The 27,580-nt window shown below is 42.6% G+C and overlaps 1 protein-coding gene across 3 annotated transcripts in view; it reads left to right on the top strand.

Moving 5' to 3' along the window:
* CLSTN2 (calsyntenin 2) overlaps window positions 1–27,580 on the top strand; it is a 378,177-nt gene that overhangs the window by 276,194 nt on the left and 74,403 nt on the right. For all 3 annotated transcript variants that reach the window (XM_058421872.1, XM_040073986.2, XM_040073987.2), the window contains exons 3-5: window positions 9,988–10,183; window positions 11,271–11,479; window positions 17,914–18,063. In XM_058421872.1, the coding sequence (XP_058277855.1) occupies window positions 9,988–10,183; window positions 11,271–11,479; window positions 17,914–18,063 (555 nt within the window). The remainder of the gene's footprint in view (window positions 1–9,987; window positions 10,184–11,270; window positions 11,480–17,913; window positions 18,064–27,580) is intronic.

The raw sequence follows: 27,580 nt of genomic DNA, 5'->3' as shown, positions 1-27,580 counted from the left end.
CAACCCCTCAAACTCCTCACAACAATGTCCATGGAGGAGGCTGAGGTAGTTGATTGCTGCTCTGTTTTGCAGCGTTGCCTGCCTTGTTACCTCCTCGTCTGATAGGAGGCCGGCCAGCGCATTGGAAGTTAAATTTGCTTGTTTAGCCACCCAACACTCTAGGTGAGCCAGCTCACCTAGAGCTTTCGCAGTCGATACCCGAGGTAAAAAGACTGTGACTGCCACTCCTTTTACTTTTGACCAATGGATAATTTCTGAATCACAGCTGGCATCGAGAGAGGCCAAATCTCTTTTTTGGACTTTTATGCTGGTGGAATTTTTTTGCCGCCAGTTCATGAGCGTGGTCTTGTTGGGGGAAAACAAGCCCAACTGGCCAAAAGTACATGGTCCTCCTAAAAGATGAAGGGGGGATGCTTGCCCATGCTCTATCCCCACAAATCAAAACCACACCTTTAGGAAGGGCCAGGGGTTCCCTATCAGTTGTCCATGCCGTCTCCACATGGGCGATCCGGCTGCACCATATTCTGGCTGTGTAGACATCCTTGGTCTGATAGACAAACTGATAAGACCTCTCCTGACCTTGAGGGGGGGTAAACATAAAATGGATACAAAAAGAAGCATTTGAAGAACCTAAAATTTCCAACTCATTGGGGGAGAACTTAATGTTGAAAGGGTAGGTATATATTTTTTCCATAATGAAAACGGATTTCTGACAGGGAACAAAACTTCAACCTGAAGAAAGGAATCAGGTGGGGATAGCTGGGATACAGATTGAACCTTAGAGGCATCCTCTCTATTAGTCTGCTCTGTGATCTCCAAGAGCTTGGCGGGTAACTCCTTGGGTCCATACGGGATCCCCACAAGGCAGGTCATGAGTGGGTTGTCTGCCGACGTGGCTGAGAGGCAAATGCGGTCCTGCCCCATTGCCCTGGCGAGAGTCGCCCAAACATTGGCTTTGGGCTGGGGCACCAGCCATCCGGAGACAGGTGCAGCAAGACTGGCAAGCAGGAGGATGCCGAGGAGCAGGTGGAGTTTCCTTGGCACTGGGGACCAGTGCTGGACAGGTTCCATCGGTGCTGAAAAGACTGAAACAAATAATCAGTGTCTGAGCAGGGGGTTATCTATGAAAGGGAAACCATCCTGGGAAAGACCTTCCCTCCTTCTCCATCTAAAGGCTGCCTGAGTGACTTGGGGTTGTTTCTTCTTCTCCCCCGAGACCTTCGGGACATAGGGCCTCACCCATTTTGATGGTAACCATTTCAGCCCCGTGGGGGTGGACACGCAAGCGTATCCACAACCCCACGTGACCAAATCATGAGGTCTCTCTGTCCTTCCAGTCTCAGGGTCCTGGAGCATGACCGGCGGCCTCTCTTTGATATTTAGTTGTGGGTTTGCCCCAAAATGGCGAACAATCAGAGGGTTCAAAAACTCAAAAGTGCAATTCAAAAAATTCATGGTGAATAGAGCCCTGGCTAATCGGGTTTGTGGTGTTTCTATTTTTAGAACCTGTTGTTGTTGCTTGAGGACCCTTTTGATTTCACGGTGGGTCCTCTCCACCACGGCTTGGCCTGTCGGGGAATGGAGGATGCCGGTCTTATGTCCCACTCCCCATTGTTGCAGGAAGCTGCTGAACTCCCTGGAGCGGTATACCAGGCCATTATCAGTCTTTAACTCCCTCGGGATGCCCATGAAGGAGAAAACCTGGATGAGGTGTTTTATTACATCCGAGGTCTTCTCCCCTGTGTGGGCGGAAGCGAAGACTGCACTGGAGAAGGTGTCCACTGAGAAGTGCACATATTTGGATTGGCCAAACTGGGGGATATGTGTCACGTCATTCTGCCACACCTCACAGCTTTTAAGGCCTCTGGGGTTCAGTCCTGCACTCAAGGTGGGAAGTGCATGCTGATTACATGAGGGACACGTAGCCACAATTGCCTTAGTCTGTTCTCGGGTGATGTGAAACCGGTGAACAAGGCCAGGCACATTTTGATGGTAAAGCTGATGGCTGAGCTTTGCCTGCTCAAAAATACTGGGCAATGGGGCCATCGCTGCAGGAGCAGCAAGAGCATCAGCTCTTCTGTTTCCCTCAGCAATGAACCCTGGCAAATCAGTATGTGATCTCGTATGCATCACAAAAAAAGGCTGCTCCCTGTGGGAGACAACTTTGACCAGCCTAGAGAGCAGCACAAACAGTGCGGTGTTAGACACTTGCTGCAGTATGGCCTGATCTGCCCTGGATACCACTCCAACCACATAAGCAGAATCTGTCACTAAATTGAAGGGTTCGGGGAACCTTTTGAAAGCCCTGACTACAGCAACCAACTCAGCAACTTGAGGTGATCCCTCCACCTCAGCAACATCTGCCTCCCACTGCTGAGTCTGAGGGTCCTTCCAAGTCATGATTGACTTGTGGTACCTTCTGGACGCGTCAGTGAAAACTGTCAAGGCCTCTGAAGGCTTCCTACTCCGAACACTTTTCAAACTCAATGTGAATTTGGCATCCTGATTAAAAATTTTGTGGGCTGGCCGATGAATTGAGATTTGTCTGATGAAGGAATCCAGAGCAAACTGCAGTGCTTCGTTCTCCTGAAGCAGGTGCTCTAACATCACCTTTGTAATTTGGCCTGATCTTAATCCAATTGGAATGTGAATGCATTCTAAATCACATCTGGCCAATTCCCTGATCCAGACTCTAGCCTTCCAGATCAGTTCAGCCACCAGTTCTTGTGGACGTGTCATTCTTTTGGACCTTTGATGACTGAGAAAGACCCATTCTATGATTAAGAGTGGGTCTTCTCTGCCCTGGTCCATCTTGATGTTGTTCCTCCATTGGAAAATGACCCCATGGAGGTGTGGCAATTTCCCCATTACCATGAATTTGAAAGGCAGGTCCGGATCACACCAGTGAGCCTGCCGGGTGGACATAAGATGCTGTACCTTTTCCAGCGTGTTCTTTGCTTCCGGGTTGAGTTCCCTAGGAGAACTCAGCTCCTCTCCTGCTTTCAATAAATTGAAAAGAGGGGCCAGGTCCTCGGTTGTGAGGCCTAGCCAGGGTCTCACCCAGTTCAATGCCCCACACAGTTGGTGGACATCTGCGAGGGTCTTGATTTTTGCATTAATTTCCAATTTCTGCGGCACAATGGTCCACTTGCCTATTTCCAGCCCAAGGTACCTCCAAGGTGGCATCCTTTGAACCTTGTCTTCTTGCAGCTCAAACCCTGCAACAACCAATGCATTGATTGTCAGGTCAAGCACATGGGACAAAACATCATCGGTGGGGGCACACACAAGCACATCATCCATATAATGATGGATGATTGCTTTCTCTGCGGCCACGCAGACCGGGGACAGCAAGGAAGCCACATACCACTGGCAGATGACAGGCTAAGTCTTCATTCCTTGGGGAAGAACTCGCCAATGATAGCGTTTCCTCGGGGCCTCTCGGTTAATGGTGGGAACCGAAAATGCAAAACGTGGTGCATCATCAGGGTGTAGGGGAATATGGAAGAAACAATCTTTTATATCTATAACTTCCAATTTCCAATTTTGTGGGAGCATGGTCAGGGCAGGCATCCCTGGTTGAAGAGAGCCCATGTCTTCAATCACGTTGTTAATTTGTCTGAGATCCTGGAGGAGCCTCCACTTGTCCGTCCCCAGCTTCTGGATGAAGAAAACTGGGGAGTTCCAGGGGTTGGTTGTCTCTACAATGTGGCCTTTGGCCAACTGCTCCTCCACAAGCTCTTCGAGCGCCTTCAATTTTTGTTTTGAAAGCGGCCACTGTTCTACCCACAGTGGTGAATCTGTTTTCCAATTCAGCTTGCGGGTAGGGCACTCCTCAGTGACCGCTGCCCAAAAATCCAAAAGAGAGATCTGGGATGTCAATTGTGACCCCCCACTGGGCCATCAGGTCTCTCCCCAACAAGGGTTCCTTATAATCCAAAACAAAAGGGCGTAAACTGGCCAATTGCCCTTTTGGCCCCTTAATTTGCACCACGCTCTTTGATTGCTTAGCCAATTGCATTCCCCCTATACCTTGCACGTGTCCAGCCACATTTTGCAAGGCCCAATGTGATGGCCAATACTTGGTAGGCACGATCATCATGTCTGCCCCGGTGTCTAGGAGGCCTGTGATGTTAATGGCCTCCCCACCCACACTCAACTCACACGCCACCTGGGGCTTCATCTCTGTGATGTTGTGTACTGGACAAGCTGTTGGTATGTTGTCTTCCAGGCACTCCCAGGCGGGTATGATCTGGGCAACTATTTGTCCTTTTGGTATAAATGTTGGTGGGTGGGTGCAATGTAGCCAGAGAACGAATCTCCCGGGATTGTTGTCAAGTGTTCCCAGAAGGATTTTGATCTCTTGTGGAGTGTGTTTGCAATCCCTCACAATGATGAGCTTACCTTCGACCCTTGGCCAAGTGCCCTGCTCACCGTTGTCAACTGACACCAATTTCCAATTGTTGTCTTTCAGGAGCAAACCCCCTGTGAGCCATAACCTGTAGGGCGTGTAGCAAGAATCAGTTGTCAAAATCAGTTGTGCAGTAACATGGTCTGTATAAATCACCTCCATTAAGTTATTTGTGCTGTCACCCCAAATGGGGCAAGGCAGCTTTTCATTCTTTTTCTCTTGGCTCCCTTCCTCTTCCCCTTCTGCCCGGTCCACCCCATTTTTATCATTATGCAGGGTGGACTTGTGCTCCCCCATTAGTTTTTTTGTGAGGGTTTAAACCCTCTCCCTTTTTCCCCTTCTCCTCCCCCTTTTTTATTTTTGAAGTCCTCAAATTCTTTCTTAAGGGGGCATTGGGAGGACCAGTGCCCCAATTTCCCGCATAAAAAACATTTTTGTGAGCCTTGGATAGAAGGCTTCCTCCTGAAGTTCGGTGTGTTTCAGGAATCTTCAGTGTCCACGGCTGCAATGTGGTGAGATTTGGGCCACTGTCCTGTGCAGGTGCTCATGAACAGGACTTTTAACTGACATACCCAAAGCTTGTCCTGTAGAGTGGGTGGAGGGTCTAGGGGAAGACTCAAGATTGCAGCGCGACATAAATCATTCGAATTCAAAAATGCAATCTCCCCTAGGATGCCCTCCCGTGCCCCTTCATTTTTAACCTGGACCTAAATGGCCCTGGTGAGCCCCTCCACAAAATCAGTAAATGATTCACTGGGGCCCTGTCTCCCTTTTGAAGACGGGACCACGGGACCATGGGGCTGCATCCCAAAGAATGCTGTCAAGGCTGCCTCTTTGACTATGTGGAGGCACTGCAGGGGAATGGCAACTTGGTCAGTTGCTACCGCCTGCTTCCCCTCACCAGCGAGATGGTGAAGAGTGAGGGGGTTCCCGCGATCATCCACCCTAGTCTCCACATTGTTCAGGAGACCAGACAGGGCGTCCCTGAGTAGCTGCTTCCATGCCCCCTCCCACAGTCTATACTCTGTGGAGTTAAGCAAGCATGAAAACAGTTGCTTTAAATCAGCAGGGACTACCACTGCCCCTGAGAGATCTGCACGCAGGAGACCCCTGAAGTAGGGACTGTCTCACCCATATCCCTTATGGGCTTCGCACAGATCTCTTATGGTGGCCTGTGGAAACGGGTGGTAAATTGCTCTGATGTTCTGGCCTCCGCGGGAATTTCGGTAGGTGACAGGGGCTGCGGTAGAAACGGGGGAGGAGGGCGGCTGCCCCATCGGCTCCGGCACCAGCTCCCTAACTTCCAGGTTTGGACCGTGGGAACCAGAAGGGGGAGTGTGGGAACCAGGACTCCAGGACGACCGCCTTCCTGAGGGGGGTGTGGTTCGCTCGAAGGGTGATGTCATCCAGGGGGAGGTATGATGGGCAGGGTTCATGGGAGGCAGGGAAGGGAAAGTGGCGTCACCGGGATAGGGCGGGGTGGGGGGCAGGAAGGGGTTGAGGGAAGATTTGGCGGGATAAAAGGGATTGCGGGGAGAAGGGCTGGGGGATGGCAACGATCTCGCCATGCGGTTGCCGCCATTTTCTGGACGGGGAGGGGGGACCCATCTCGTGACTCTGTTTCCCCATTAACAGAAAAACGAACTCAGGGTTTTTGAACCAGGAAACATGGGGATGGGGAAGGCTCTCGAGCCGCCTGGCCGGGGCTGCTCGAGAGATCCCAGGCAGTCCGGCGGGGACTGCGTGGGCAGGGGATCAGAACATTCTGGGGGAGCCTGAGCCGGCAGGCTGAGTTACTGCCGCTCCCTTCAGAACGCTCTTCCGGGGATGAGGGGATCTGGGTGGAGGGGCAGGAGAACCAGGGGATGGCCGTCCGCAATCTGGCCATTTCTGCATTCCCTTCAGGGACCTGATCGCAGAACAGAGCTGTGCGGCCAAATTAAAACACTTCGGAGCATCTTTGTCTCCGGACCCAGCCAATTGAATCATTTTCTTTTCTACAGTGCCGCAAAATTCGGCGTTACAGATCTGGTCAGGGGACACTTGCAGGAAATGCAAAAAGAGCTAGCAGACGAACCGCTTTAACTCGCCTTTTGAAATTTTCAATTGGGCATTCTGAATAACCGAAACAAAACTATAATACACACCCTTTTGGGTGACTGAGAGGTTTACACCCATCTTTCCCCACAAGTGTTGCCCTCAACTAACACCCAAGCAAAATCAACACAGAACTAAAATCAAACCACAGTTCAATCTCCTAAAACCCAGCAGTGGACCTCTCCCGCTCACTCAGGGAGCTGCAAGAACAGAATCGGTGGCCAGAAAATCCCGGAAAAATGCCACCGCGCGAACCCAATTCACGCTGAACTAAAAGATTAAACAACAAAAAATAATGAAAGAGAGTCTGCAGGAGGGTTTCCAACAGGGGGATGGGGCTAATCTCAAACCCCAGGGCTGCGCAGCCGGAATCCTTTAGGAGGATTCTTGAGGATTATTCCTCCAAATTGGGTTTCCCTCATCTGGGGGAAGCCCACCCGAAGTAAGCACCGCTTGCGGGTGATACTCGCCCCCTCTGGGGACCTAGGAAGCCTGGGGTTGTTGTTCCGCTGCCTGAAGAGGACTCTGGGGTGCTCCGGAGGTGCCTTCTTCTGGGAGAGAGCTTCCGTCGGGGGTAGTGCGACGTCCAAGGACTGTGCTTCGGGCACTTCAATAGCCCCAGTCCGTGCCACAGGGTCCAACTCATCTCCAGGGGGGGCCCCGCGGTGGGCACCAGACACGCTGTCGCAGTGTCCCTCGCACCTAGCAGGTGTTGACCACAGGTTAGGTCAGTCCTGCACTGCGGTTAACGCGGATCAGGTCGGGGTTACAGGCAGGGCAAGCAACCTCCTCACGGTGGGAACTTGGTTCTCCACACCGGCGGCTGGACCTGATGGTGTCACGACTATGGCGGCGGACAAAGGGTCGACTCTCTTCTGAGCAGGGTTAAAGGTGGTTTATTAAAGGGGAGTCCGGCAAGGAGCTCTGCCTCTGACCCTTGCTGCCCAGAGAGAACCTAGAACAAAGCCTTGCAACGACTTATAAACCGGGGAGGATCCAGGAGTGGCGACAACAGGTCAGCAAATCAGGGAATACGGGGGTGTAACAGGGGGTGTTAACTTTTGAACATCGGATCAATCACAAGACGGGAGAAGGGGATTCCCCAGGCACCAGCCTATCACTCGACACCTCCCCTGGATCTTTCCAGAAGCCAGGGAAGGGCCCCGAAGTGACAGACAGGGTGCCCAAGAGGAGAGAGGGAGGATTGCCAAGGACAGGTGGAGGAGTGGGGTGATTGGCATAAAACGACTGGTTATATAACAAACTCCTGGGGGGAACCATTACAGAAAACAGGGGCACAGTGGAATGAACCATTGCAAAAAACTTCTTATAAAACTTACAAAAATTACTTAAGAACTTAACAAAACAACTCTTGCACCACCACAAAACTCCATGGCCCATTCACACCCCTGGAGGGAGAGGGTGCAGTAGGAATATGTCTAAGCAATGCTTAATGTTTATTTTCAGTGTCTCATAATTACCAAAACAACTGTGTTCTGATCCTTTAAATCATAGGATTGATTGCAATTGTTAAGTGTGGTATTTTTCTGCCTAAATGTCCGTGCACATAGCTGAGCAAATCTTCAGCTCCTGTGGTCATAAAGGGAAAATATTCTAAAAATCCTGTGTTTATACCTCAGCGTACCTAATCCCCACCCTCCCTGCACACATACCCCTGCCATTTTTTATTTTTCACACATAATCAGAATTACAAACTTCAGTACTTTTACAAAGTCACTGTTCTCTTTTGCAGAATTAAACTCTGTATTGTAATATAGGAAGAGGAGCCAGGCCTGAGTTAGAGGTCATAGATTCAGAGTTAATTTAGAATTTGGCACTAGGCTCAAATATGATTGGCAAGGAGATTTTCAAAAGGCTGCAACTGTAAATTAGGAATAAATGGAAAAGGATTATGTGAGTGGGAGATGGCTTTGAATCTATAATGCATGTTTTGAAACTGACTTGCTCATAAAAGAGCATGTGTTTAATGTGTCATAAAAATATTTAAGTCACGTTGATCTTTGTATAAATATTTCATTTTTAAAGTTGGATTCTGAAGTGGTTAAAAATGAGCTCTGTGTGCATATCCTTCCTGTCATTATGAAGGATACAAAAAGGAGCACCAGAAACTGGGTCTTTTTTTCATGTCCAGTCTCATATTCTCACAAGATTCTTTATGTTGTCTTTTGTGACCGAATCATTTTTTTTAGTCCTTGCTATATCATCTGTTGTTATTGTGTATTATTTAGGTTTATATTGTATTTCATTTTTATATTGGGTTTTGTAATGGTTTCTTCTGTACTCCCCTGTTCCCCTGGAAAATGTATCATCCCAAAGTTTGCTCCTTTTCCCCACCCATTCTCCCACACTGGAATGTAATCCAACTCTGTTCCTCTCCCACCTTATCCCTGATTGGGTAGTGGCTTGTCCCCTCCTTTAGCCCCTTCCCCTGGATAAAAGCCTGGAAAAGTATGTGGTTTTTTCTCTTGGCTGGGGGACAGAGACTGGGCTCCTGACCCAGGCAGGGGCAGGACCACAGGAGAAAGACTGAATAAAGCCCTGATTTCTCCCCGGATCAAGTTCAGACCTTTTCCTTTTGCCATTGGTGGGCACCTGCTCTCTCTAAAGGAAAAGGTTCACAGCTGCTCTGGGATCTTTGGGGCCCTGAGGAAAAATCCTTCCAACTGTGGTTTGTCTCTCAAGCTAGCCAGGGCTGGAGAGCTCTGAGAGAGAGAATGCCACAATCTGTTCTGTCCTATAGTACTCCTCTGAGAGATGCTATGGATCTATTCTATTAGGAACCAGTTTGGAGGCAGAGTGAGCTGCTGCCAAGAAGGCATCCATATATGAGGGTGAGAATGTGGGTGACTGAGATGTCCAAAAGGGGCACTTCTCTGTATGCCTTCAACTACTTCTGTTCCAAAGATGATGTAGGTCTGTAAATAAAGAAGGATATATTTTGAATGTTCCCATGTTCTGCACCATTAGTTTTTCCACTGTTGGGAAACTAAACTGCAAGAATCTGCACATTTGCAACCACCTGGCAGCTCGAGTGGCTCAAGGAGTGACAGCAGTTTAAAAAATACCATCTCTGAAGTATTTTCTATTTTTCTTCTTGCTATTTTCTTTAAATAAATACAGTCTCTTAATTTAGCTCAAAAATAATTTAGCTCACCATTTCTGTTGGTACCATAGGGAATGTATTCTAGGGCTTTCAGAGACCATTTAGTACTGACAGAGGAAGAGAGAGGACTGTGCCTGGAGCGGCACTCAGTGCATCCCACTGCTCAAGTACCTGCTTGATGGCCCTTTTGGATATACAGTGACCTGGTACCTGAGTCTGTATTACCCTCCTCTGGAACACCAGCTGAAACAGAAATGAACTTTACAGGTGTCACTCCAGTGCATAAGCCTTAGACACGCGCCACCCCCCCCCCCCACCCCCCCGAGTTATGATTGTTTTGTGCTGTTTCTCACAGGTGAAATTTGTGCTTTTAAAATCCATGGGCAAGAAATGCCCTTCGAGGCCATTGTGCTGAACAAGACATCTGGAGAAGGTCGGCTTCGAGCAAAGCGTCCCATTGACTGTGAGCTGCAGAAGGAATACACATTCATCATCCAGGCCTATGACTGTGGATCAGGACCAGGTGGAACAAACTGGAAGAAATCTCACAAGTGGGTGAAAATGAGGAGAAATATATTTTTGCTTTGGCATACATTTACTCCATAGTTTATGTTATTGGCAGGTAGAAAGCAAATAAAACAAAGATGAGCTATTGTTGCAATATCCCACCTATTTTTTCATTCATTTTTCCTATTAGAAAATATATTCTATATTCATATTTCCTATTAGAAAATATATTCATTTGACATGACAGTTAAAAATTTATTTAGGTCTATAATGCATGCTCAAGTTTTCAGGACATTTAAAAAGAATACAGATTTAGGAGGAAGCCTGCAATAGCAGATGACCATCAAATTCCAGAAACAGGTTTTGCTTCACAATATCAAATTTTATTATGTTTCCCTCTCTCATGTCAGTAACAATCTGGTAGAAATCCAGTTGTGGAAAATTTTGGTCCAGTCTTGACTAAATGAAATCTGGCCCACAGCCACCAGACTTTGTCTAGTAGCTCACGCTCAGCCACCCTGCCTGGGGTCCCAGCCTTTACTGTGGCTCTGCCATTGCTCCAGAATATTCCTTCTGTGTCCCTCTGTCACTCTGCCTATCAAACCAGAAAGCAAATCCTTCCAAAGCAAGGCCTTTAGGGTTTACTCACTAAATACCAAAGGCCTTGGTGGGCTACATGTACAGTGTTGTAACTAATAGAAGGATTAGATAATTGGGATCAGCAGAAAGTGAGAGCCCTACTTAATATGGGAGAATGTTTGTAAACTGACTGTTTTTAGGTAGTGGATATGGAAGACTACTGTGATTTTTTTCCCTCTTTGCTTATTTAACCCTGTAATGATGTCACTGGCTTTCTGCTGGGGTTCATTTTCAGAGACAGATTTTAATAGGGAACACCATGAATCCCTCTCCTTACAAGCCATGGCAATAGACTTTTACCTACTGCCACATAAAGATACTAAACTGGGCAAATGAAACATAAAAATTCAGTAATATCTCATTCTAATAGGGGCTTACACAGTTGTCTACGTATGTTCTGTTAGTCTTTTCAAATGTTTTGAAAAGATGCTCTTAGTGAGGTACCACAATAAATTAATTTTTCCTCTTTGATATTTTCTGTGCCTATTTTAGGGCAGTAGTCCATATCCAGGTAAAGGATGTCAATGAGTTCTCCCCAGCATTCAAGGAGAGTGTTTACAAGGCCTCAGTGACAGAGGGGAAGATCTACGACAGCATCCTGCAGGTGGAAGCCACAGACGAGGACTGCTCTCCACAGTATAGCCAGATCTGCAACTATGAGATTGTCACCGCAGATGTGCCCTTTGCCATCGACAGGAATGGTGAGTGCTGCCACAGCAGGGAAATCTTGCAGGGCTGTCAGTGCCTGGAAGCACGTGCTGATCACCTGGCTGGAGAGAGAGCTCCAGAGAAAAATCCTGTTCTCATCTCTGAGAATGAAGGAATCCTCACACTGGGCAATTCCATCCTTTTTGTCTAGCACTGGAGCAGAAAGCAATACAGTAATGTCCTGTGGAATTAAGCCACCAGATTTAGGTCAGCAAAATGATTCTTGGTCACTCAGTCCATTCTCCTAATTGTCTCCTAATTGTTTCCCATCCAAGTGATGGCATTCCCCAAGGCAGCATATATTCCCCAGTGCAGGGTTTATTCACTGGATTACAGCTAGTCCCATTCCCCTGAAGCAGAGACTAAATATGCAATATTCTGCATATGTTTATTGATTCTTAAAGCTTTAGGATCACAGGTCCACAGACCTGCCCAGTTGTGGTGCTTCCTGAAGTGGATCCATTATTCTGCAGCATGGAAGAAAATGTACTTTGGAGAATTAGTACAATTTCTTAAGTTTTTGTTGGTTTGTTTTAGTTGTTTTTCTAAGGTAGATTTTTTTTTTATTTTATGGAAAATAATAAACTGTATTAAGTTTTGTGGTAGCAGCACGCAAAGCAATAACACGGAGACAAGAGGTCTGCAGTACAGAGTTGCTCTCCAAGCATGAGCCTGTTTATTTCTTACATTTTTATACATTTGTGGGTCTGGTTGTGGATTGGCTTCTGGGGTTACTACCTTTCACCCCACTGGCCAGACCAGCTGTCAGTTACATTATTTTCAGTCTAGAAATATGTAAACAAAGGACAGGGAACAAAAACAAAAGGTTTGTCTATGTTCTCATGTGTAAGAAAAGCAAAAACTGTTCCTAATATTGTGCAAAAACTAAAGGAACTGACTCCATCTTATGAACAAGTAGAAGGCTTAAAAAAAACTCAGAAAAACCAGGGTGACAAAATTTTCCATATGCAGCAGTTTTTGACCTTGGTGGCCCTGTATGTCAGCTTCCTGGAACAGCAAAGAACATGGAACTGAAATTGGGAATGGTGGCTGAGCTGCATGAAAAGTGTGTGGAAGGTCCTTCCTCCCATTCTCTGCTTGCTTCAGACAATACAAAATAGTTTCCTCAGAAGAAACACCCTGTGCGCATACCCAGCAGTGCTCTGATTTATCTCTCCTAGCAGAAGCATTTAATCCATGTTGTTTGTAGGAGGAGAGTACAGTTTAGAAGTTAAATCTGATTTTTGTCCAAATTGTAAATTTAAAGCATGGCTGGAGCTACTGTTTTCTCTAAGCAGTCTTTTATGTTGAGATGTTCTATAAAATCTTTTTACCCTGTTCAAAAATTATTCATTTGTATTAGTGAAGTTCTTGCACAATACACAGATGAGCATCAGAAGACAGTAACCTGTTGCATCAATAAATTGTGATGACTCTGGGGAAAAATCCATCTCATTATCACACACTGGGAAGCAAGTGTATGGTATAAGATGTGCAATCATGAGGAATATGTTTGTGTTTGAGTAAATGAGGGCAGCTGGTAGAGTAATCCTGAAGATTCTGGAGAATCCAGAGAACTGCACAAAAGATTTTTTACAGCAAGTGGGCATTTGTAAGGAGGTATTTATAAGGAAGCAATTCCTTAGAAGCTTTTAGTTTCCATGTCTCTGAAATCCATTTTTTTCCAACGCTCCGTGTGGAGGGTGGGTACTTACAGAAGTCGCAGGTTGTCTCATAATTTCCTGTGGGGTTTGTGGCAGATGTGAGGGACAGAGAATACCCTGAAACTGGTGTGATACAGAGCAGTCATTTCTACTGCTCATGCCTTTCTAGCTCCTATCACACAGAGCAGCTGTCTCAGGATTGTTCATGTCTTTTTATAGTCAAAGGCATGATCAAAAGCTTGGGAAATGTCAGGAGTCCTTGCTTACATCTTTGTCCTCATGTGCCTAGGACCTGCTTTTCAGCAAAGGCAATGAGAAAATCCTTGATTTAAATGGGACTTTAAAGCCTGCAGTGAATAATCGATATAAGGTTGTAATACTTGAAGTTTCTTGGTCATGTATTTCAATTAATATTTTTTATCTATTCACGGAAAGAACAGTGCTGCCACAAGCAACAGTAATTGCAGTCTAATTTTCAATTTTTTAAGATATTGGTAATTGCTTAAACCTACTGGGATTAGAGACAAAGTTAGAATAGATGGCTATACTTTTATTTAGTGACAGAAATATGTTGCTTAGTTCCAACACTGCTGAGAATGTCTCTTTATCACAGCTGATATAAACTTCCTCTGGAAACTCTTTGGAAACATGCCTATTTCTGTTCCCTGTGGGGTGGTTAAAATAGATGTATGAGATGCCTGGGACTGTCCGGTAATACTGTTTTAATTAGGATTTTGTTAACAGGGTTTTTTTAGCCCTTGTGAAGTACAAATCTGCGTTCTTGTGTCTTCTGCAGGTTATGATTTTTTTATGCTTTTCAGTCACCTACATGTGGAGCTTCATTGCTCAGAAAGAGGATAACCAGATACCTTAAAATCAAATCAAAATATTGCAGGGGGGCCCAAAAGATGGAGGTGGGGGTGAATTGTGAGGAATACATGCCATTGTCTGCCCCAGATGGTGGATTTCTTTAATGACCAACATATGAAAATAACCCCAAACATATGTCTGTAAAAAGATGAAGCTATTCCATCAGCTCTTTTTCTTTTGGCAGGTCATTGTCTTGTTAGGTAAAACTTATTTCTTGTCCCTAGAACTATGCATGGAGCAATTTTTGGCCTTGAAAAATTATATTACACATTGGGGAAGGTTTGCAGAGAGTCAGAGAGAGCCCTGCAAGCTATGTTGGTGCACAGGCTGCCTCACCCCCACTCAGTGGGAGGCAGGAGTGGGTGGGCACAGGAAGCATCATCCGCTGGGGGCTATTTCCCAGATCCTTGTAACTTAGGCACTTTGGGAAGGTAATATAAAATTTCCAAGTTATGTTTTGGAGCTCTGGGCCTTGGTATGTGGTTTCCTTGTGGATAAAATTGCTTTGTGTTCTGAAACTATAGCACTAATAAAATTCAGTCTTGTATATGATGAGCCCAACTTGGAAGGTAATGAACTCTGAGTCATAAAATACGGTCATGTAAAGGCAGAAGACAAATTTATGCTTTGCTGTGCAAAGAACTGTGATTAAAGATATAAAGTGTAATATGTTTTCAAGTAGTATTGCATGCAGATTAGTCTCATTTTCTCCTTAGCAGAGAATCCAGATCAAGTCGGTTACCGCAGCAATACTGTGTAGGCTTTTTTCAGGTGACGGAAACATGAAACACTATTTGTCAGGGATTATGGTCAGATGATCTGGGAACTCAAGTGTAGATATAAATTCTGTCACCGCTCTGACCTAGTCTCACCTCAAAAATTAGGATGACTCTTATTTGCCACCAAGTTCTGGGGAGCACTTCACAAGTGCATGTTCAGATTGTTCAATGTGAAGAGGAGACAGGGACCTGTCCAATCAGTACAGGTTTTATCAGGTTACAAATCCTTGACAGCACAGGACCTCACAAGGTCCCCCTTTATAACACCCAGAGCAGCGTTAAGAATCATGCAAACGTCATATTGCCAGAAGAGTAAAGCCAAACTTTATAGCTGAGCATCTGCATTTACTGTTTTTATATTTATTGAAAGACAGATTCTTTCCATTATTATTAAAAAAAAAAATGAACCTTTTTGGCAAGAGGATCAATGGTTTTAGTAACTGTGGAATTTAAGAGGGAATTGCCATAGTAAATCAGTCAAGTCTTTCCCCATTCTCATGACTACTCCAAAGTAAGGTGGAAGAGCCATAAAAGAGGGATGCCTATATCCATCTATCATAAAACTGACCTTGAAGAAACAGAGATGTAAATATCTGTGTTCTCAGGAAGGACTTTTTATATTCCCATAGTCACTGATATGCTTTTTGTTGTTTGAAAATATTTCTGGGTATTACCAGGAAAAGGCATATATTTAGGAAGACTGAAAAAAAAAAAAATATGGCCTAATTTAAATTGTGTAGAAATGTACTTACTTCTCCAATTAAAATCTCCTCCTTTTAATGTTATTAATTACTTTTTTTTTTGTCTATGGGTGAGATGTAAACAGAAACTTTCAGACTATCATCTCTAAAACTTAAATTTATATTGCTTACCTTCTATGTCTAATTTTTAATAACATTGATTAAATTATAAAAACCCAAGGAATCATAAAGCATCAGAGGAAAGAGAAAAAAGTTATTAGGAAATCAATAAACTGTTGGGTAACATCTGCAAGTCATCCAAATAACCTTCTGGAATAACAGAATCTTTGTAGTACAAATCTGAAATGTCCATAATGAAATACCGATCTCAGAAGATAGATTTAATGAAATGTAAATATGTTGTAATGATTTATAAATCTTGTAGGACAGTTAATGTACCACAGAGATTCTAACAATCTGCTGATGAAAATTTGGACAATTTTGGTTTCTTGGGAATTATCTTTGCTTATCACAGACTAAAATAATACCAAAGAGAACCAAATAGGGAAATACAAAGATTCATGTAAGAAATAATATAATGCAGAAAGGGCAGATAAACTGAGCAGATATAAAATCAGTCATTAAGTATATAGAGTGGTAGTTTTTCATTAAATCGTCTTAGGCAGCCACTAATCAGGCAACTCAAGATATTAAAATGGGTGATTCGATTGTTTTGTCAATCACTAAATAGTAGCGATAATCACCAAAGTAGTTGGTGTCATTGTTGCAGTTCTTGTGAGGAGGAAAGAGCTGTGCCCATGGCAGGCCTGAAAATGCCTGGCAAGTTGAGGTACCCCAGGGAGAGAACCCCACAGTCTGCAGGACACTGCCATGTTTCCAAATTAGCCTTCATCAGCTCATTCCATTTCTTTCAAGACATAAAAATATGAAAAGGACTTGTCCTCCTCTGTGCCCTGCTCATAAAGGGAGCGAGAGAAACTCAGAGTCAGCAGTAAATTGGGCCTGACTTGTAACTGCAGATGCAAGGGTCTATTTAAGCGACAGGTTTTGAACCTGAAGGTGGTGATAAATGCAAACAGCAGCCTTTCTTCAGGCCTGACCCGGAAAGTTTTGCATCCATTTCAATTAAACTACTAAAGTTGGCTTTAATGTAGTAGTAGTAGTAGAAAGAAAAGTTGTGCTCTCTGACAAGATAAGAAGTGTGCAGCGGAGAGACACCTGCAAGTCTTCACTTGTCAAATTAATGGAGCTTTAGTGAAAGACTTCTTTTAAGGAGCTGCATTTGTCTGCTTCCTCCTGTCTCTCACTCAAGTGAAAAGAAAAATGAGAATGAAACCCAAATTCCCAAACCAAACCTAACTTTTTGTGCCTAACAAAAGAGATTTTGGCCAGCACCTGTGGGGATCAGTTCACTGAATCTGACTAAATTCCAGGATATGGAGGCTGCCCATTTCAAATTTAGCACAAACAACTGGATTTTGCAGATCCTTGCTTGCAGGCAGTTGTTATGTATAGCATTGCTGCAAAGTTTGTTCCTTGAATTCTAGAACAAAAATCCTCATTCAAAGAGATGGTAAAACAAACAGCCCTGAGCAAAAGCATGAAATTAATTAAACAGGATGAAGTTTCAACTTATGCAAAAAGTAAATTTCAGTGGAAATGGACAGAATTTAAATACTGAACTTGTTAATAGAAAACCCATACATTTTGCATGGTGCTCTCCCAGTCATCCAGAAACCAATGAGAGAAAGATCTTTCCCTTTGCTTCTGAAAGTCCTGATGTCTTTGTTTCCAAAGCAGGTAATTTGTCACCTTTATATGAGTGTCAGGTTCAGCAGATAAACCCTGTTGTTGCTGGTTTGTTTTGGGTTTTTTTCCATGTGTTAACTCTGTGCTGCCCTATCAAATACTGCTAAGCACTGTAATGCAGGAGGTAATTCTGGGGCTTTTCCTATTTTTAGAATGTCTCTCACCTACAGGGTAATAGCTTCTTGAAAAGCAGGATGATACTTAGGTTCAGTAGTGGATCTCAGGAATATGGCTGTTAAAGCCATGTATTGTGGCAAATGTGGAAAAGGAGGATGCACCTACTCATAGCTCACAAGTCAAGATGTAACTGCTCATTACTTTTACCATCCTACTTTAGAAAATGGTGTTGAGTAGATGTTTTCTGATAATGCCATGCCCACATGATATCCCTCCCATCTTATATTTGCCTATAAGCTTCTTGTTTCTCTACTGGATTGAAAGAAAATCCTTCCTGTTTCTCAGAACTGCCCTGCTTGTGCATATCCCGTGTGCTTCGAAGTGCTTAAAGTCACAAAGTACTTGATGAAACAGGACCCAAATTTTGTAGTCTGTGGATGCTCAGCAAAGAATGAATCTCTGAATGTTTTCTTGTGTTGAACCTTAGGTAACATCAGGAACACCGAGAAACTGAGCTATGATAAACAGCACCAGTATGAGATAATGGTGACAGCTTTTGACTGTGGGCAGAAACATGCAACAGAAGATGTATTGGTACAAGTTAATGTCAAACCCGTATGCAAACCAGGTTGGCAAGGTAAGGTTAAATAGCTTTTCTATTTTAATATTTTATTTAAATCTATTTTCTTTGGTGTTTTCCTTCTACCTCACAGTAAGGAAAGTAGGGTGCTTATTGCACTGGTGTGGAAAACTGCTACTATTTCTTCTACCTCATTCCAAGTGGATGATAATCCCATGTTTGCTTCCATTTGCTATGCTTCTTCTCTAGGCAGAACAAAGAGCAGACCAGACAAAAAGAAGTAAGACAAATTTCTACTCTAACAGGTTATCTTATGAGTCCCTCTGAATATTCTGGAAGGTTAAAAAAATGCTGCTGATTTGCCATTGTCCTACTATTCCTTAAAAGAAAGTTTTTGAAGCCACCATGGCAAGGTACTTCTGCCGTGTGAGCTGGAATTGTTCAGATTATCTTATTCCAGGTTCAGTATTGGCTTTTGTGGCATGCAGGGGCCAAGGCACCCTTACTGGTGAAAAGTGAAAAGCATTATTTAAAGCTGATTCCTGTCTTGATATTGTGACATTTCAGTAGGAATCAATTTGATTTTCTGAAAAGGCTGTAAGGATCTAAACCTTGTCTGGAATGGAGAAAACTCCAGCTGACAGTGTACAGGGAAGATAGATATGCCACTAATTATTAGGAATTAAGATGGAAGTAAGGGCTGGATTACAGACAAACCAATTGGATGTGACCGTGTTATGCAGGTGTCATTCAGGACTAACTTGACTTTCATAACTGTAATTTTTAAACATAATCTTTGAGAAAGAAAAATCAGTTTGGCTGTTGTACTTAAAGGTAAATTTGCAGGTTGACATTTAGAAGAAAAAAAGGTTTTCTTTGTGAAATGAGAAACTCTGGTCTAGAGGAGCTAGTAATGAAATGTTTGCAATAGCAGGATTCCATTTCCACAGCCCTCACTTGGAGCAGAGACACGTTTCAGTTTTTTGGGATGTACTAGTACCCAAGTACCTTGAAGAGCATTTTTGTTGAAAAAAATGCAATACAAATGAACTATTCCCATATATTCTAACTGATTTTACTGTTCAAATGATTTATTCCATAATATTAATTATGGTCTCTTTACACTGGAGAAATGTTCTGTTTCCATTTTATGGAGTTATCTCAGATAAATTAAGTACCCCCAAATTAGCTTAGGATTTGTATGAAAATTATGTAAAGGATGCATGTTTTTTAATTTCTATTTTTTTTTTATTTAGGTATTTTATTGATTGAATAAGTTTTGCAAAGGTGGTAATGGTGTATTTCTATCGCCCAGTATTATTTCACAGTTCATGTAGTTGTCATGGTTGTTACTGCTGGGTTTAGACACCAGGCAGCCAATACAAGGAAGAGGAACAACCTCAAATGGTTTGGTCTGGGTTTGGGGTTTTGGGGTTTTTTTTTATGATTTATTCCTGTTATTTGTACCTTTCCATCTGCCAAACATGTGACTCTTCACCTCCCTGGCACAGCCCCAGGTCAAGGAGCACAAAGTACAAGGGGTTGTACTCTGTCTAGAAGGTCTTTAAGTAAACTTTTGGGTAGATAGGGCTTCAGTCCTTAATTATTTTTAATCCATTAACTGTAATTTGAAAATGAACCGCAAGGTAATACTTTTAGGAATTTATAAATGTTTTTATAAATATGCAGACGGGACTCAGTTTTCTCATGCAAAAAAGCCAATTCTTTATTCACAAATCTCATATTTGTGGAAAATATCAGAAAACACTGTGTCAAACCTAATTGGTCAGCAATACAGTGAAACTCAGTTCATTGATCAGTAAGGGCTATTGTATATGTCTATCAAATTTTCTCTCTCTAGATATGTTTACATATTTTCTTCACTTATTCTCATGGGACAGATTCATTGTTTATGCAGGTACAAACTGATTTTTCTGTCTAAGAATAGGTTCTTGTGCTCATTCTTAAAATTTTTCTTTATGGGAACTTACAAGCTACTTCTAGCTTAGTTAGAGTAGCAGGGCCTGAACCATATTTCATAAGGTCTTTGCTTTATAATATCTCTACCTGTCTGCAACATATGCATTTATCTTAAGGAGTTTTTTTTTTTTTAATGCCTATTTATCTTTAAAGGTGGAGAAAATCATGTAGGTGATGTTGTTTGGCAGCTTGAACCAATATCTGTAAAAATCACCTCTTTCTAGGGGAAAAAAAAATCAAATACACAAAGCTTTCCAAGAGTATTTCTAGTAGTTAAAGAGGAGATCTGGAGACTAGAAATGGAAGATATTTATATGTTCTTTCTTCCCTGTGTCTGTTGCTCTGTGACCTCCCCACAAAGAGGCAGCCAGCAGGTTTGCTCCATCTTCTTTTAAATAATGCTATATTTGTAAAGATTGGATGACTACAGGAAGTAAAATAATGGGAGATTTTTTGACAGAAAAGAGAATATTCTGAGCCTTTGGTTACAATAGAGATGTTGCTAAAATATGTGATTTTTTTTTCTTATTCTTCAGTGTTATCCTGAACAAATAAATACTTGGATTTTCAATTTATGGCATTGGCACTTAGTTCCTAAAAGTTAATGGCATTTGTAATTTGAAATATTGTGCATTTGTTTATGTAACAATCATGAATATAGACTGGAGTAGTCTAATGCAAATTCAGTATTAAAAACTTCAGTGCAGCAAATTTCAATGTAGATTCCCTTCAGATAACCTCCACTGTGCAGGGCTGGGGCAGGGAAGAACAGGCTTATGTAAAACAATTTAAAATTATTCCTGTTTCTCAAAGCCAAGAGCACATGACTGATGTGCAGCAGAGCAAATAAGGCTCCACAAGCCAAAATACCTTCCTTTAATCAATAGTCCCTTGGGCTAACAGAATTGAAGTCTTCATAAAATCCAGGAGCTGCTTCCCTGCTCTCTGATGATGGATGTTAATATACCAGCAGCCAGATCCACATACAGACATTTTCAGAAAAAAGCCTCTTCTCTATCCAGAGGCTACTTTAGAAACAAACATGACCCAAGCTGACATCTGCTTTCTGAGCAGACCACTCTGGAGTGTTATTTGTATCCAGAGCAAGCTAAAAATGTAAATCAATGAGCTGAATTAATTCCTAATCAGTTATTTTAAATAGAAATTCTCATTAGTGAGTTTTGTCAAGTGACTTCTAGAGTTGTGCTACAAAATCACTTCATGGCAGCTGTGTTTTCACATCCATGATCTCCAAACAGTGGAGTGATCATGTCCTGCCAAGTAGGTAAAGAACTGCATTACCAAGAAAAGCTGGATAACAGTATTCCTGACATCATAATGGCTCATTCTGCAGCTGAAGATACTTTGATTTTTGGTTTAAAACATTTTTATGTTAATTATGGGGTTTCTGTCCCAAGCAAAAATCTGTTATATTCAACACCTTCCCCAAGTTCTGTACCTCCCTCCAGGGCTCTGCCTGGCTTCAGTTCTGTGGACACAAAGCTCACGCTGCACTTCTTCCTGGGTGTTCACATTCAGTTGCGTTCCTTTCACCGCAGTTGTTTTAGTGTCACAAATAATGATTTCTATAAAGTTACATCTTCCTTGTTCAAATCAGGGTAGGCAGACTTATGGCACCGCAGTACTAAATATCCATAAAGTATTTTCATTAAATAGCATGAGGTGAAGCAGGACAAAATCCTGCAATCTAGACCAGGTTTCCTATAGCTCATTTATGGTATTGTAATCTTTTGTCACATTTCTGTTGCTTTCAGGAACAGTTTTCATGAAACTGTTACCGTCCCCCCACAAAGGAATAACAAATGGAAATTAAATATAACTTAATGTACTGAAAGATGCAAGATACCAGAAAATTGAAAACAATTATTCCTGTACATCTTGGTTTTGAAAGACAGTTGTCTGCCAAGAAAAGCTAGAGCCTCCCTTGGAATGGAGAATGTAAACCCCTTTCCCTACAAATTATTATGATTTTGCTACTAGGGGCTTTCAGGCAATGATACGGGAATAGGAGTAACAGTTCTTTACCAGGAATATTTAAAAAAAAAAAGTACCAAAAAACAAGCAATGAAGCAAAAATCCTGGAAAAAGCCCTGACAGGGTCAGGGATACGACCTGGCACCCTGGTGGTCAGGGTGTTGGAAGCAGTCAAATAAGTCCTCCTGGAGTAACAGATGTGGTTCTGTGATGTAGAGATGGTCCAGTAGAAAGTCCAGTGGTGATGAGTCTGGTCTTCCTCTGGGAATCCAGTGGAAAAATAGGATACCTTGTGTCCTTTGGTCCCAGTTTTTATCTAGCTAGGAACAGTTGGCTCCTCCCCCACTGTTTGGAGCATCTCCCAATGGAATGATGGAATGTGTCATGTCATTGGTGGGCCCTAATGGCCCATTATCAGAAGATGTCCTCTTGGAGGATGGAGGGGTGGTGAAAGAGATAAGAAACACTGCCCCACCTGATTTTAATGGCTGGGCCATTATCAGAAGGCATCCACTCCCCTCTCCCCTGAAAGCGTGAGAGAAGGATAAAACATCTCCCAAAAACCAGCTTTCAACCGATGAAATAGAATACACATTTTTAGGTTACATAATCCAATACATTATACCAAGCTTTCTGGTGAGCAATGTACTGTGTGGGGAGAAAAACTGTTTAGCCTGGGGAAAAAAAAAAAAAAAAAAAAAAAAAAAAAAAAAAAAAAGCGCAGAATCATGGACTTAAAAACTTGAAAAAAATGTGTTTTGAGGCTGTCAGAGGTCTGCTGAATTACTGACAATTAAATCAAAAGTGAGGTTGCTCTCCAAAATGTAACTGATTTAACAGAAAATAGTTATTAGAAGAAACAAACTTCTCTAAAGCAACAAACTGAATACCCTGGGAAAGTGTAAGAGCTCACAAAGTAGAAGGTTGGCTGTGCATTCTGGGGAGATGTGTCTGGAGCAAAGACAACAGTTCAAAAGTCCCATTGTTTCCCCTCATGAAAGGAGATTTTTTCCATGCCAAATTTCATATGGCCTTCCATAGGCAATGGTGACTAACCTGCAGTTGAATAGACAGGACACTGAATAGAAAACAGGACTTCACAGCATCTAACCTCAAGTGTTTTACCAATCTGAAAAAATTTCTTGCATTTATCTTCCAAGATCTGTGAACCCATATGTATCCACACTCAACTACCCAAGAAAAAGAAGGTAGAAGTTCTTTAAAAGTTCACCTTAAAAGAGATCATACTGAAAAATTCAATTACTTTTACATAGTGTTGGCTTAAAAGTGGTTTTAAAATTGTATTGGATTATGTAACCTTAAAAATGTGTGTTCTATTTCATCTGTTGAAAGCTGTTTTTTGGAAGATGTATCCTCCTTACTCCAGGGGGGAAGGAGGAGGATGCCTTCTGATAATGGCCCAGCCATTAAAATCAGGTGGGGCAGTGTTTCTTATCTCTTTCACCACCCCTCCATTCTCCAAGGGGACATCTTCTGATGATGGGCCATTAGGGCCCACCAATGACATGACACATTCCATCATCCCATTGGGAGATGCTCCACCCAGTGGGGGAGGAGACAACTGTTCCTAGCTAGATAAAAACTGGGAGTGAAGGACACAAGGTATCCAGTTTTTCCACTGGATTCCTGGAGGAAGACCAGACTCATCTCATCACCACTGGACTTTCTACTGGACCATCTCTACTCCAGAGAACCACATCTGTTACTCCAGGAGGACTTATTTGGACTGCTTCCAACACCCTGACCACCAGGGTGCTAGGTCATATCCCTGACTCTGTCAGGGTTTGGTTTTTTTGTACTACTACTTTTTTTTTTTTTTTTTTTTTTTTTTTTTTTTTTTAGTATTCCTGGTAAAGACCTGTTACTCCTATTCCCATATCTTTGCCTGAAAGCCACTAGTTGGAAAATTATAATAATTTGGACGGAACATTCTCCATTCCAAGGGAGGCTCTAGCTTTTCCTTGGCAGACAACTGTCTTTCAAAACCAAGACAAAAATAAAAGTTTCTCTTTTTTTATTCACCTAATAGATTATAAAATATTTAATTAAGGTGGTTATTGTATCAAAGGTAGTGCATGTAATTTTTTTTGCTAAGGCATGTTGGGCTCACTAAGGTTACCTGGTCTCTTGTTACCAGCTAAATACACATTCCTACCACCTCTTTAAGGGTGAATAGTCATTCAGGGGCCATGTGCAGTCAGATCAGCTTGCTCTTCCTGCTGAAATAAAGTCCTTCTTTTGTACAGAGAAGGGCAGGACCTTCCATTTCGATAGGAGAGTGATCTCACATCACTTCTGAAGTCAACATTCCTCAAAGATGCTGTTTGCAGTAGCTGCTGCATGACTTCAGGATGGTTTTCATGGGGGCTTTCTAGTAAGACCCAATTACTGAGGAAAACCAAAACCATATTGGCTTTCATAATGCCAGTGCTTTTAACAAGGAGGAAAATTATTACTAAGACAATTGATTATTTGGAGGAGGCTGTTCAAGTGCAGAAACCTTGCTGATGAGGATAATATTCTTAGTCTTCCAGAGCAATTTTAAATGGCCAAGTATTTTCTGCACTATACATAAATAAATTTTTATTACTGTTGTGCACACACCTAGCAGCTCAAAACACCATCCTTGTGTTGTCTCAGCTGTAAAGATATTCACCCATATTTTTATAAATGAGATTTATTGTGAAGCAGGGAGTCTTTATGCCAGTCTAGGCTTGGCACTGCTGTGCATGCACACATCCTTCACCCAGGGTAATCAGGATGAAATACTTACATTCAGCTGTTAACTAGAATGGCACCATTTTAGTAAAATACCCATTCTAAATCACCACTCCAGACATTTGAAAATTAACTGAACTCCTGAATACTACCAAGTTTTGCGCTTAAAATTTACATAAGTTCATACTTGTTTTTTTTACTTGTATCTACATTGTTTTTACTTTGCTTTGACTACCAGACATATTCAGAGAAAGCAATAATACCTGTTCCAATCTAATTTTTCAGATATGCTCTCTTTAGTAATTTCTGTGTCTGCCTTACAGCTGAATCTTCCCTGAGCAGTCCAGGTCCTTTCATGTTTCTTTTTACCATGGTCTCTTACTGAAAACAGTGCTTTATATATTCTAAGGCTGCCTTGCTTTTGCCTGGCCATATCAGACTGGTGGCCTGTGGAAATGCTGTTTTTGTCTTAATGGAATCAGTTCTTTATCCATTTGTCATTTTTCAGTGGCTTCTCAGCAGTGTGCTGAAGTTCCTGAGCACTTTGAATCACTACAAAGCACTATTTCTGTAACACCACTTCTCAAGGTCATCTTATCTTAGGATATCCTCTTTCTAGATTGACTTCTAGCGTAGTACTGCCTTCCTTTCCCTTCACTGGCAGCAGTAACTAACACAGTCCTGGTCTTGTGGCAGGACTGCAAATGGAAATATCAAATAACACTCCTACACCAGACTCACAGGGATCATTATCACATCAGTTCCCTGTGTACCATGTAGTTCACGTTTACAGAGTAACCCATTACTGCCCTCTCTGCAGGCTGTTCTGCTTATCTGTAATGACTGAAATACTGAAGCCAGTCTTTTCTGTCTTAAGTGATACAAAAACCCCAGTCATTTTAGACCTATTTAACTAGATTTTTATTTCCCTATAACTCTGTGGAAGATAATTCCTTTGTTCATATTTCTGCATTTGCAACTACAAAGCAGTCTTTTCTTTCTTGAATTTTCACTGCAGGATCCTACTGAGGTTTACTGGCGTAAATATAATTTCACTGAGAAGTTTCTTATCTCTGAGACGCAGCTGACAGCATCGTTCCATTAACATTTCCTCTGACAAAAAGTTAAAGCACTATGGGATATCCAGTTAGACTTGAAGCTTTTCCTTAAGATTTTTTTTCTCAGTGTGTAAAAGTTCTTAGACCTTGGGCTGAAAAAATTGAAGACTTTCCACATGAGATATGACACTCAATTCATTGATTTGGGTGATGCCCCCATGCCGTGCTTCAGAGTCTGTCTTTAGAACCTGAGAAACACTTTGCAGACTCTCCAGCAGAGACATTAGAAGCCTGTGACCAACCTAAACCTGGCAAGAAGAAGGTTATTTCCTAAAGGAAAGCAAGAAGAGAGCCAATTGTAATAACAGAGCTGGCAGGGTGGGGTGATGTATTTATCACCCAGGGCCAAGCCCTGACCCTGCTGGGGGAAGCAGGGCAGACCCAGAGAAGGGGGTCCAGGCTCAGCCAAGATGCTAGACCCCCTCTCCTGGGGAGGAGGCAGGTCCCAGGAGGGGGAACCATGGATGAGGGTTGGGATCAGGTCCTTGAGCAGGTCCACAGTGCTGAGGATCTGTCAAGCCAGAGCAGCAACCCTGAACTGGGTCCTGCATTCAGGGATGCTATGGCTGAGCCAGACCAACACCTCCAGCCCAGCCTGATGGGGCTGAGCTTAAACAGAGCTCCATGCCCATGGGGGAGTGGGGTGAAAATGGAGGCCCAGGTGAAGCATGTGAAGGTTCATTAGGGGTTGTTAGTGCCCCTGGGGCTCTGACACTCTGAGAAATACATTATTCAAATGCAATCTCACAACAAATAATAGCTTAACCTGTGCTGTTTTGTGGATTTTAGATTCTTATATGTTTATTTCACTAATTAAGCACCACTAGATCTGGGAACTTTATCACTTGATGGAATATTCATTGTCAGTAGTCCAGGCACAACAGTTACTCCATTGGGTTCACCAGCTCCTGCAGCAGCAGCCTTTCCACCATCCTGTACTAAGCACAAATTTCTGTCTCCTTTTTTTGTCTTTTTAAAACTACCAACATGCTACACAAAGAAAAGGAGTATATGAATGTTTGTTTATGCTTTGAGATGTGCACCCAAATCTCTTAGCAAACCAGCAGAGCTTTGGACATTAGAGTTTTCTCTTTGCTGTGGAAACTCTTTAACTGAGTCAGACCTGATTATCATTTCCTTAACAAGTCACTCATCTTGTTTCACATAAAATAGGCACCAGAGTAACCTTTATCCAAGTCTCTTGTCTACATAAACAGCACAGATGTAAGGATGCTGCAGAGGAAACAGAAGAGATACCAATTATACTGCTCTGGGAACCTTCAGTTCCAGCAATTACATAGGGATGCTGCAGAGTCTCATTAATGGCAGCACATAAATTTTATCTTACATTTAGCTGCCAAGATGCACATCTTTAGTGCAATGGGAGAAAAGTTCTGCATTTCATTGTGTCACAATTATCTTTAATTAGATCACCATCATTTTTAACACTGTGAAATGGAACCAAAGTTTATGGCCACACATGTAGGAGACATGAATTACATCATACCTCCTCTGTATTATCTCCTTCAAGGAAAAAAAAATCAGATTAAATACTTCTTAGTGTAATCTAGCATTAGAAGTTAATTGAAATATAAAGCATGGATCACAAAGACAGTACAAAAAACCTTAAGTTTAGAGATCAAGGAAAGTCTTTACAATATCTGTTTAAAGGAAAATTTGTTTAGTGCATTGGGATTTTCTTTTAAAGGCTCAAACTGTCACTGTAGTTTGATCCATTTTGA

Source organism: Hirundo rustica, chromosome 10 (assembly GCF_015227805.2).
Source record: "Hirundo rustica isolate bHirRus1 chromosome 10, bHirRus1.pri.v3, whole genome shotgun sequence".
NCBI classification, from domain to species: domain Eukaryota; kingdom Metazoa; phylum Chordata; class Aves; order Passeriformes; family Hirundinidae; genus Hirundo; species Hirundo rustica.
This window is presented reverse-complemented; position numbering and strand designations above follow the sequence as displayed.